The sequence below is a fragment of the Triticum aestivum genome, chromosome 5A (genome assembly GCF_018294505.1).
Source record: "Triticum aestivum cultivar Chinese Spring chromosome 5A, IWGSC CS RefSeq v2.1, whole genome shotgun sequence".
NCBI lineage: Eukaryota > Viridiplantae > Streptophyta > Magnoliopsida > Poales > Poaceae > Triticum > Triticum aestivum.
Window position 1 is genome coordinate 7,683,594 of NC_057806.1, and position 12,495 is coordinate 7,696,088.

The 12,495-nt window shown below is 48.9% G+C and overlaps 1 protein-coding gene, 1 long non-coding RNA gene and 1 pseudogene across 2 annotated transcripts; 2 read left to right on the forward strand and 1 right to left on the reverse strand.

Annotated features, from left to right (window-relative positions):
- The first annotated feature begins 2,893 nt into the window (after positions 1 to 2,893).
- LOC123106311 (uncharacterized) lies at positions 2,894 to 4,646 on the forward strand. Its single transcript, XR_006451294.1, has 4 exons — positions 2,894 to 2,984; positions 3,082 to 3,153; positions 3,548 to 3,717; positions 3,861 to 4,646. It is a non-coding gene; the product is annotated as an uncharacterized lncRNA (long non-coding RNA).
- A 3,055-nt stretch (positions 4,647 to 7,701) lies between these two features.
- On the forward strand, positions 7,702 to 9,404 carry LOC123101112 (fructose-bisphosphate aldolase 1, cytoplasmic-like; annotated as a pseudogene).
- A 181-nt stretch (positions 9,405 to 9,585) lies between these two features.
- Positions 9,586 to 11,255, reverse strand: LOC123106312 (uncharacterized). The gene is made up of 2 exons (XM_044528509.1): positions 11,091 to 11,255; positions 9,586 to 10,706 (listed from the first exon to the last, which is right to left on the reverse strand). Exon 2 carries the CDS (start codon positions 10,673 to 10,675, stop codon positions 9,629 to 9,631), a length of 1,047 nt encoding a protein of 348 aa, XP_044384444.1. The 5' UTR covers positions 10,676 to 10,706; positions 11,091 to 11,255; the 3' UTR covers positions 9,586 to 9,628.
- Between the last annotated feature and the right edge of the window lie 1,240 nt (positions 11,256 to 12,495).

The window sequence follows — 12,495 nt, forward strand, 5'->3', positions numbered from 1 at the left end:
TTAAGATAACATGGCAATATAATGATATCCCAACAAGTAAATAATGTTCCAACAAGGAACGGACTCCAATCTTCACCTGCAACTAGCAACGCTATAAGAGGGGCTGAGCAAAGCGGTAACATAGCCAATCAACGGTTTGCTAGGACATGGCGGGTTAGAGGTTTGACATGGCAATTTGGGTGGCATGAAACAAGTGGTAGGCATCGTAGCATAGGCATAGCGAAAGAGCGGGCATCTAGCAAAGCAAAGATAGTAGTGATTTCGAGGGTATGATCATCTTGCCTGCAAAGTTGTCAGAGTTGACTGGATCCTCGAAAGCAAACTCAACAGGCTCCTCGTTAGCGAACTCATCTCCCGGCTCTAGCCAAACAAGACAAACAAGCAAATGGAACACAATCAACCACGTGCAAAGCTCAAACAATATGATGCAAAGATGGTATGCTATGCGGGATGCGATGCGGGATGCATATGCAAGATTTGACGAGGAACGAATGAACCTGGCCTCAACTTGTAAATCCAAGTGTGCCACTGGAAAGATGAGATGAAATCGCTTGAAAACGATATAAAGAACGCCGGAATCGGAGTTACGGTTTGGAAATGGCAAGCAATTCAAATATGACCACGTTCTGCGATTTACAACAAGTAGCCATCTAAATGCAACAAGATGAACATGCTACAGCACCCAAACATGGCATCAAAATACATGGCAGGAATCCATTCATGAAGCTTAACAAAAGTCTAGCACTGAGCTACGGTCAATTCATCCATTAACAGGTTCAAACAAGCATGGCAAAAATGCATTTGACAAACAGATTTCAGACTTAGTGAAATTAACACTTGTTTGGAATTTCAGATCAGATAGCACTTTTTGGAGCAACAAAACTACATGCTACAGGACCTGAACATGGCAAAGTAAAGCATGGCATGGAGCTACTCAAAGAGCTTAACAAAATTCCCTTAGTGACCTTGAGCCAAAAGGGATCAGAAAATACATTTGCAAGCATGTGAACAAGGCAAAAACATAATCAGTTCTCAGACTTAGTGAAAACTGGAGCATGCTGAAACAGCTATCAAGTAAGCATGTTAACGAGCTCGATGCACTCACTACGGTGCAAGTCATGACAAACTAAGCATCCACCCATCAAGAATACACAAAATACAAGCTAGACATGGCAAGAACAATAGCATAGCATGCACGGATCAACTACAACATCCTTGGCAAAATTGCTAACAAGTAGACAATCTGCCCAGATTCACAAAATAGCAAAAGTAGAGCTCGATTGACTCAAGCTAGGGTGCTCCATAATCGCAAACAAAGACATGGATGGATAGAGCACTACAAGATTAACAAAACATCCTTACTGATCATCCTCAAAAGAGGCACGGATCACTAGGAAACAACATGAACATATGGCAATATGAGATAAATAGTCCAAGGACTTAGTGGAAATGCTAAGTCCCTGAAATCAGCATTAACGAATGCACCACTTTGCAAGCTTGTGCTAGTCACCACACACATCAAAAAAATACATGGGTTGCACCTCTGGATAGATGGCAAAACATATAACAAAACACATGTAGAGCTCATGGGCATATCATGCACACAATAATCATGGCAAAAATGACAAATATCTAATTGGAGCAGCAGATCTGACAATTATCTCAAATAGCCTTCTTCTATTTGAGCATTTCGGGCATCAAGATGAACTCAAATGTAAATGATGCAATGAGATGAAATGATGAACTTTCTGAGACAAACATTTTGATATGCTATATGTTCAAAACAGAGCTACGGATGAGGAGTTACGATGCGATGAACAGGAGCAAAAAATTAGGGTTACGGAGAAAAGTCAACCCGCGGTGGATCTGGATCTCAGATCTGGCACTGTAGATGCACTGTAGCAGCGCGGCGCGGTACTGTTCACCGGTTGACTCCGAGGTCGCCGGCGAGGTATCGGACTCCGGCGAAGTGGTGAGGGCGCGGGGGAGGCAGGAGGAGGCCGGATATGCCCGGATCCGGCCTGGGACGGCGCGGCGGCGAGGTGGAGAAGGCCGGGCGGCGAGGAGGCGAACTGGGGCGGCGGAGGCGGTGTCGAGGCGGCGCGGCGACTCACTGGCGTTGATCGGTGGCGCGGCGGAGCTGGAGGGAGTCGGCGGCGAGGAAGAAGTAGGCGGGCGGCGGCGGACGGATCTGGGCCGCGGGGGCCCCGAGCGGGCTCGGCGGGCTGCGGGCGCGAGGTGGCGGCACCTGCCACGTGGCGCGCTACGGGTGGCGGCGACGCTCTGTCCGGCGGACTTCGAACATGTCCGGCGGCGCGCGAGGTAGAAAGCTAGGGTTTGGAAGAAGGGGATCCAGGATTTTCGAGGAGGGGTCTTTATATAAAGGTGGAGGGAGCTAGGAGAGTCCAAATGAGGTGCGGTTTTCGGCCACGCGATCGTGATCGAACGCTCTAGATGATGGAGAGGGTTTTGGTGGGTTTTGGGCCAAATTGGAGGGGTGTGGGGCTGCAACACACACGAGGCCTTTTCGGTCCCTCGGTTAACCGTTGGAGTATCAAACGAAGTCCAAATGATACGAAACTTGACAAGCGGTCTACCGGTAGTAAACCAAGGCCGCTTGGCAAGTCTCGGTCCAATCCGGAAATGTTTAATCCCCACACACGAAAGAAAGGTAGAAATGACCACCGGAGGAGAATGAAGCGCCGGAATGCAAAACGGACAACAGGGAAAATGCTCGAATGCATGAGATGAACACGTATGCAAATGCAATGCACATGATGACATGATATGAAATGCATGACAACGATAACAACACACGGAGACAAAAACCCGAACCCGAGAAAATAAAATAACTTAAGGCCGGAAACGGCAAGATCTGGATTACATATTGGGTAAATCATATCCGGTGTGTTATAACCCACCGCCACCGTCGGCGATGAGGAAGCGGTCGCTGCCTCGCTACTATGAATTCCTCCTCGGCAAAGGTGACCGCCACGGCGCCCTAATCAATCGATGGTCGATGTACCTACCCCTCTCCCCCCGCCAGCCGTCTCAACGTTCCATTCGCTCGTTGCTGTGCAGACCATGACCGGTGGCCGCCGGAGGCCAGGCTCATGGAAGCCGCCCACGACGGCGACGTCCGCGAGATCAAGAGTAAGGGCCGCACTGAGCCCAGCCCCCTCCCCCTCTCTCTCCGGTGTCCATCTGCTCGCTAGATCTGGCTGCCGGTTTTGCTACCGTGCGCACCTGGCTTATTTCCTCGGTGATGCCAATTTTGCTTGTGCTTTAGGTCGGAATGCGATGCTGAGGTTTAACTAATCCCTCGGGTTCCTCGGAGGAGGTGTCGATTTTGCTTGTGATTTAGGTTGGCAATGAGATGCTTGGGGATCTCTCGCTGCAGTTCAATTGGGGATTTCTGAACCCCTTCCTTAAGAATCAGTGACGATTTCTTCATGATTTGGGCCGGGCTAGTACATTATTGCCATGATTGATGATGATTCATGTTCCTAACTAACAGTGCCTCCCCTTTTTGTTGTGTGGAATGAAGAGATCGCAAAGGAGCTAAACGTGCACGGGCATGGGATCCCGGTGACAGTGGCCAACACAACCTTCCACAGCATGAACGTGCCGCCGGTGGCCTAGGCAGGCTGCCGGTCTGCCGGTATCTCGCGGAGGAGGTCAAGATGGTGGAGATCGACAAGCCTGACATCTGTCGGGGTAATTCGTTCGTGCCTCTCCGGTCCTAAACTGTGTATATACAGTAGTTTCTATGGCTTGATTATCTACTTCACCTGCATCATAATACTAGGATATACACCTGTGGAGCATGCCCTTACTGACGGCCACCTTCCTGCCGTCAGGTACCTTCTTGATCCTGGAGCTGATCTGCATCAGCAATGTAAAGATGGGACCATGTCTACTCTTCTTCATTCAGCTGCAGTTCATGCTGTCAAAAGGATCTTAATTTGGTTTTTAATTCCCTGTGCTGTAAGAATATGCCGTAGTTTCATGCTCACAGTCTTGACTACTCTCCTGCTCCCTGCTGGACCTTTTTCTTAATGAGAATTGTTTTGTGCTCGACTTTATTTTATCAAGAGCTCAGCTAACCTAATATAAGTAAAACAAACCTGATCTTTTTCGCTTCTAATGTCCATCAGCGTCTGAACAGTGGTCATTCTTATGATAAGTTTAAACATAGTCGTCACGTTAATTTGAATTTCCTGCTTCATGATATGTAAAATAGCCATGTGTCATGTATTGCTACAATTCTTGTTAGGCATTATATTTATCCTTAGTCTGTGGATCTTCTCTTGGGATATATGTTTCAGATGTTATTTTTGCCTTACCCATCTAATCTAGTTTCCAAGAAATGTCTGCTTACTTAATATATGATATGCAAGTTTCTCCGGGTATCTATTCATACATTATTTTCTGTATGGTTACCATCTTATTATGGTAGCTGTTTATGGTAATTTGTTCTGTATGTCAGTTCAGGGAAATGTGAACGAACGATTGCTTTCCATCATTACCATCTTCTCATGGTAGCTGTTTATGGTAATTTGTTCTGTATGTCAGTTCAGGGAAATATGAACGAACGATTGCTTTCCATCATTAGTCAGTTCTGCAGATGTCTGTTGGGTTCTGTAATGGTAATTTGTGCTGCAAATGATGATACTAGCGTTCCTTCCTTTTACACATCTGCAAATATCTCTACTCCTAATGTCTGAGTTGGTAGTCTCGCCTCACTCCGGTTAATTGTTCCCCGCCGTTTTTTTATCCCACCAACCCATTTAAACCGGATTTTTCCCATGATTTACGTCTCATCGGTTTATTTTGGCCTCACCGCCCACCACCTCCTCCCATTGGTTTAAACGGGTTATCAATTTTTGGTAATGCAATAAATTCACGTGGGAATAAATCAGACATGGTCGGTAATCAATCTCAAACCTGCCAAAAGATTTGGTAACGGAATAAATTCAAATGGAATTGTAGGGGCGTTCTTTGGTAATGCAATAAAATTCACACGGGAATAAATCAGATCACGATGGGCAATCAATCTCAAACATGCCAAGAGATTTGGTAACAGAATAAATTCAAATGGAATTGTAGGGGCGTTCTTTGGTAATGCAATAAAATTCACACGGGAATAAATCAGATCACGATGGGCAATCAATCTCAAACATGCCAAGAGATTTGGTAACAGAATAAATTCAAATGGAAGGGTAGAGGGACGTTCGGGTGGTAATCTCTACTCCTAAACGGCAGTCCGTACGTCGTTGTACATCCCCACCGAAGCAACGATGGCCCACCGTCCACCGATATTTTTCCGACGAAGGAGCCCCACCGATTTTCTCCAGCGAAGGAGCATCTTCCTCCCGATTTTCTTTCCAGCGAACCCCAGGTTCGATTGGTTTTTTTCTCCCCTCTCGATCGTGTCCACCCCATCCCGATCTCCTTCTCTCAATCGTTCCCAATCCCTTTTCGATTCTGATTTTTTTTTCCTTTCCAAATCCGATCCCCACCCAATCTGGATATAGATGAAGCCTTGCCTTCTGTCCATTCCATCACATCCTCATGGAAGAGAGAAAGAGGGGGACCAGGGGTGAGGCCAGTGGCGATGCACCTATGTTGGCCAGTGAGGCATGATCGGCATGTAAGTAAGGGTCCCTGCGTCTATATGTGCCGAAGACTACGTGCGTCGTAGCCTCTGCGACCCGCGAACTGTCGCTGCCGCTGCGACCCTTCTCCATGTGGTGATCTTTGAGAAGGCCGGTGGCGCCGTCACGTCGGCCTCCCTCGCTCCAATCCAGGACGTCATGGCGCTCAACAACCCCTCATTCCTCGGATCCACCTGCGAGAGATCGTCGACGCCATTGCTAGCTCTCACTTTGAGTCCGCGGTTGAGGCTGCCACGGAGGAGGCCGTCCTGACGTGGATGTTGCACGCACTGCTGACGCCCCTGCGCTTGGGGACCAACACATCTGCTTCGCCATGAAGACGTGATTCGTGTCATACAGTCTACGGACAAGGAGGAGCTCCTGCAGCGGTTCAGGTATAGATGTGCATCTCATTATTTTTTTACCTCATATGAGGGCAGGTACGGTTCCTTTTTATGCTATTTGTTGTGAGTGCGTTGCAGGTTCACGTAAACTGAATGGGCTAATCTCAGAGTTCCTCCATCAAATAAACTGGATTGGCTAATCCAGAGTGCTTGCCCGTAAAGTGTATGCCTCCTTTCTAATTTTTTTATATTACTTCAACAATAAAAGGTACAGAAAAACCATATAAAGTACTTCATCTGTTCCTAAATATAAGTTCTTTTAGAGATTTCAATATGGACTACATACAGATGTAACATTCAATCATTTGCTCCGTATGTAGTTCATACTGGAATCTCTAAAAAGACTTATATTTACGAAGGGAGGGAGTAACACTTTGTAGATGCGTGAAACATGTACAATCGATTTTCTCTGAGGAGAAAAAGACAATTCATCAGCTAGATATATCAAAGGACAGTCTATGTCAATTGAACTAGCACTTGAATTTTAGCAAATCCAAGTTTTTTTTCTACAACTGCAATTCGGTATTTGGGTGGGCTATGATATGACTCAGTTTATTAGCTTCAACGGATTTTAAGTGACAACACGCTGATGAATAATAGAAACACCACGCTGTCCATATGGGTGGACTATGGATGGATGGCGCCTACAAACACCACGCTGCAGGCCTGCAGCTCGACCTACATTTTTTTTTCTTCTCTCCCTCAGGCTTGAATGTCCGCGGTCAATCTCTGCCGCTGGTGGTGCAAGTATGATAAATGGGTGCATTGATCTCTTTTTTGTTGTAGTGCAACACCTTGGAGATGCACATAATTTGACATGACAGCCTCTTTTTCTACTATCAATGATGTTTGCTGCAGAGATTTTACAGTTGGGAGAAGATAGCAAGGAAAAAAAAAGAGAGCGATTTAATTGTAAAAAGAAAGTCCCCAATGCAGCTCGTTGCAACGCACGGGCATTCTACTAGTTTCTGTTGGGTTCGTGGTAGTGGTAATTTTCTGGCTTTAGTTACTCAAGATTGCATCTGTAAATCTAGTTCTGTATAGATCCTAGGGGCATCTGTTGCTTAGCAATATCCCATGCTCATCTATTCGCGAGCTGTTGCCATGTTAATTCTTCGTTGCCTCTGCCCTTATGTTTGCCACCTTGTGCTGTTGTGGAGATGCAATTTCGGATCTTTCTAAAGAATTTCCTAAGGTCAATTATCTAAGTCTGGTTGTGTATGTGCTGTTAGCTAAAATATTGTGATAAGTTACACTCATCTTGTGCAGTTTACCTCGTGCTTAGCAATATCCCATGCTCATCTATTCGCGAGCTGTTGCCATGTTAATTCTTCGTTGCCTCTGCCCTTATGTTTGCCACCTTGTGCTGTTGTGGAGATGCAATTTCGGATCTTTCTAAAGAATTTCCTAAGGTCAATTATCTAAGTCTGGTTGTGTATGTGCTGTTAGCTAAAATATTGTGATAAGTTACACTCATCTTGTGCAGTTTACCTCGTGGAGATGGGATTTCTGTAAAAATTGACAGAATTATGATAGCCAATTTGTCATGTATGTTAGTTATACCATTAACGTTGTGAACGGTTCCACTCAACTTGTACAGTTGATCTTAATTTACAGGATCTGAATAGTCATGGCGGGCAATGTCCTTCGTCGACATCCTCAAGGCGGGCAATGTCCTCCCTGGCATCAAGGTGGACAAGGGTACCATCGAGCTCGCTCGAACCAACGGTGAGACCACCACCCAGGGCTTTGATGACCTTGCATTGGCAAGCACTGCGCCAAGTACTACGAGGCTGGTGCCCGCTTCGCCAAGTGGCGTGCAGTCCTCAAGATCGGCGCCACTGAGCCATCGCAGCTCTCCATCGACCAGAACGCTCAGGGTCTGGCCCATTGTTGAGCCTGAGATCCTTGTTGATGGTCCTCATGACATTGACCGCTGTGCTTAGGTGACCGAGATCGTCCTTGCTGCCTGCTACAAGGCCCTCAATGACCAGCATGTCCTCCTCGAGGGCACCCTCCTGAAGCCCAACATGGTCACCCCTGGATCCGACGCCAAGAAAGTGGCCCCTGAGGTCATTGCTGAGTACACCGTCCGCACCCTCCAGAGGACTGTCCCTGCTGCCGTCCCTGCCATTGTCTTCCTCTCTGGTGGACAGAGTGTGGAGGAGGCGACCCTGAACCTGAATGCCATGAACAAGCTCCAGACCAAGAAGCCCTGGAACCTGTCCTTCTCCTTCGGGCGTGCCCTCCAGCAGAGCACCCTGAAGACCTGGTCCGGTAAGGCAGAGAACGAGGAGAAGGCCAGGGCGGCGTTCCTGGTGAGGTGCAAGGCCAACTCCGAGGCCACCCTCGGCACCTACAAGGGCGTCGCCACCCTCGGCGAGGGCGCCTCGGAGAGCCTCCATGTCACGGACTATAGAAGCATGGTGGGACCAGTCTGAAAATTAGTGGGAGCAAACCGACATAAGAGATAAGACTATAGCTATATTCTATTTTCTTACGAAAGAAGTGTCTTCTCAGCTCTTTTTCCTCATACAAATTCCATCTTTTTGTTGAAACTGACATATTTTGGCACGGAAATGAATTCTTTATTTTCTTTTCCAGCCCAACAAGCTAGTTGTCAGTTTGGACCTTTAAGTATGGCATTACAAAAATCTTCTGTTTCCTGTGTGAAGCTATTGATTCAGGTATAGTATCCTCTGCTTATATTGATTCATATGTTTGGATTTCTATCGACTGATGTTTGATTTAGCTATCTTTGTATTACCTACTTGAAAACCATATGATTGGCTTGTCTTCTATACTTGCATCTGATAGGGTGCAGCTACTGTTAGTGGTGATGATCTTTTGGAAAAGGCTGCGGAGAAGGGCTTAACTGAAGCTATGAAGTGCTTGTTGGAATCTGGTGCAAACCCAAACGTTCCTAACGCAGTAAGAATGCTGTTTTCGTCGGCATAACTTGACTAGTCGTGTTTCATCGTAGATCATAACTAGTCGATCTATGTGTGTTTCGTGAACTTGCTATGTCCATGAGGATTTATCTACGTTGTGTTGATCTATGTTGCACGGGATTTTACGGATTTGAGGATGGCTGGGAATGAGGACAAATGAGACTCTGCGGATGTACGGAGGGCCATAATAGTCCAATCCGGTTGGAGGTGCTCTAACCTGTTTTGTGTATGAAGGTGTTGACAACGGAGTATATGTATACTAGTTGATTGAAACATAATGTAGACTAGTACTCAGACGTTATGATATGTAGGCAAGCATGTTTGACAGTGAACATACAATTTCTATTCTTTGACTGCATCGGCAGCCATGTACTTACAAGTAAAGAATAGAATCAAGGGAATAAAGGGCATCCGTCGCTCAGGAATAAGCAATTCATACTCCTACTAGCTAGATCCTATATACGATCTGTCCACTACAGCTCCATTGTATTGTATCCTATGATTTGCGCCGGTCTTTTCGAAGCTCAGCTAAAAGATAAGAGCATCGATCGGTTAGCATTCTCAGCTCTCGGCTAACACCACACCATCAAGTCTGCACCACTTGCTTCCGGTACCTTCACCTCCGGCGACGCCTACGGCTGGGAGGAGGAGGAGGAAGACGCGGAAAGCGCGGGCGGCGAGGGCAGGCACTGCGCGGACGGCGCAAGTCACACCAAGCATGATTCGCGGCGTGAAGCTGCTCTGCGGCGGCTACGGCGAGGATGGCAGCGGTGGCCTGTTCGGCAGCAGCTGCGGCGGCGGCCTCGTCACGCGCTGTAGCCAGGAAGGCGAGGAGGTGCTGGGGGGCCACGAAGTACGAGTGGTCGTCTAGCAGCTTGCCGTGCAGGACGCCGATGACATCTCCGGTGAGGTTGAAGAGTGGGGCGCCGGAGGCGCCGTCGGTGCACCCGATCTGGGCCTCGAGCAGGCTCATGCTGTAGCCCGCCGCGTTGCCGCTGAAGTCGGCCGCCAATCTGACCTCGCACTGGGTGCCCACGTAGAAGAGGTGAATCAGATCACTGGGCCATGCGAGCATCATGCACGGGTGGCACGGCTGGAGCACGTCGCTGAAGTGGAGCTCCGGGTGTGGCCCCGGGCAAAGCTCGATCCGCCTCTCCCTTTGTATCCCCGCCCCCACCGTCAGCGTCCTCAGCGCGACGTCGCTGACGTACGCGGTGAGCACCATGCAATCGATGACGCAGTCGATGGAAGATGCCCACGCCTCGAAGGAGACCCTGGGCCCTCGCCGGCCTCTGGCGAGCCAGTCTAGCTCCGCGTGCGGGCAGTACAGCTCGACCTCGTAGAGCTTGTTGACGGTCTTGGCGTCGATGGGCTGCCAGTCCGCATGGTACACGTGCTCGATCAGGTGAGCGACGGTGAAGACCATGATCTTCACCCTGCCGCCGGCCGCCTCTCCGACGGTCCCAACCGCGAACCCGGTGGCGTTATGGATGACGCCCTCTTCTAGAGCATCCTCCAGCTCTTTGCCTTTCTTGCTCCCCGCTTTGCGGGCCAGGTCTATGATCTCCTCCCTCTCGTCCTCCCCTCTCGGCCGCATCGCCACAAAAAAGATGGATGGCTTGGCCGCCACGATCACCGGAAACCAGCTGATGGGAGCCGCCATGCCTGCTGCTGGCTGGCAGCAATGCAACGACCTACAATCAACAAGCGGGCGCAGAAAAAGGTTCAGAACCCACTTCTTGATTGATTGATTGATTGATTGCAGGTCTCTTCCAAAAACAAGACGAACACCAGAATCAAGCGGCCTACAATCTACCAGCGGGCACAGAAAGAAGTTGAGAAACCGCTTGCCGATTGATTGCAGGCCTCTTCCCCAAAAACCAGATGAACCCCGGAATCAAGCGACCTGCAATCACTTCACTTGATCGACTGCAAGTTCCAAAACCCCACGCCAAGAAACCGATCCCCACGAAATCCATCGGTTTGAGCGAATCCAAGGTGGATCAGAAAACAGATCTGGCTAGGGTTCGTCGCCAGACCCACGGCACGGAGGCATGCAAGCGATCGAAGGCACGCACCTCCGCTCGGCGCTCGCCGGCGTCCGTCGTCCCGGCCTCCGCGCCTCCCGCGAAACACCTCGCGTCGGCCGATCGCGGTCGTCCACCTGGCCGTGGTTCGCGTCGCGGTCGTTCGGGTGAACCCAAGAGTTGCCGCCGCCGCCGCCGCCTCGTACACGTGTGGTGCAGTCGTTGGGCCCGTCCGGTATATTAATACCTAGCGGCCGGACGGGTTGGGCTTAGGGCTTCGTAGCCGTTACCGGTTGGATTGAATTAGGGCGCGCGCCGCCGGCCGCACGGCTAGTTGCTTTGCTTTTTTTTTTCTTCTTCTTCTCTTATCTTAGAAAAAAGGAAGAGCACGCCTCTAGTTACTTTTTTTGCATAGCGCCTCTGGTTACTTTGATGTTTGATCACTACTATAATATACAAACTGTAAAAAAATTACTATCATTAATACGTACTATGACTCAGCTACAGCTTGTTTCCTAATACTACCCTTCCCAGTGCTCCACCGTGGATAGGTGCTAAGCATGCCACATAAGTAAAAAGAATGACATGGCACAACATTTAGGCCTCATTTGATCCCCGCTGTTTCCCCGGGCTGGAGAACCACGGGCCGAGTTGGCCCAGGGAAATCGAGTTGGTCATTTAGACCACATCATTCTCGGGGTAACCCTGCCCGACCCACGTCCTTTCCACGAGGAGGAAACCCATGACCCCAGAGCTTCGGAAGGAAACCCACGGCTCAAGCGAGATGAGCGAAGGGCAACGCTGTCAACCAAGATCCAGAGCCCCTGACCTTCTCCGCCGGCGATAGAGGCGACGCCCCCGCCCCCTCCCTCCGGTGCTGAGGATCCAAGCTCCGCCCCTCCAGCGACGGAAACGGACCGCGTCCGTCACCGTTCTCCTTCCCCGGATCTCCCCTCCGCCTCCAAGCTTCGATGCCCTCCGGTGACGGCGACGACGATGGTTTCGATGCCCCCCGCCCCCTCGACCTTCGCCGCCCCTCCACCAGTCCACCACCACCTCGTCATGTTTCTTCGATTCATATCGGGTGAGTGGTGGCTCCAGATCCACAAACGTGAGTATAACCTCTTTCCTTTTATCAGCTTGTTGAAAAATTGGGATTGCTCCCCACCACTGTTACATCGCCGGTAATATTTGGCACTATTCTTGATTGAGTTCTAGTTCCTATCTAGAAAGAAAAAGATGTAGAAAATGACATGACTGCACTAAATTATTATTACCCAGGAGTCATCTGCAATTATAATTCACTAGCTAGTGCACTGATAAAGAAGAAACTTGTGAGCTCTTTCATTATTTGGGGTTAATACAACTTTGGGCTCTAATTTATGCCTTGATACGACTGAGTTCAGACCAGAATCACTACAACTAAATTCAGATCAGAACTGCATTGCTAGTATAT

What these genes read in the sequence shown, in the direction of transcription:
- LOC123106312 (XM_044528509.1), bottom strand. Translation starts at nt 10,675, where the DNA reads ATGGCGGCTCCCATCAGCTGGTTTCCGGTGATCGTGGCGGCCAAGCCA.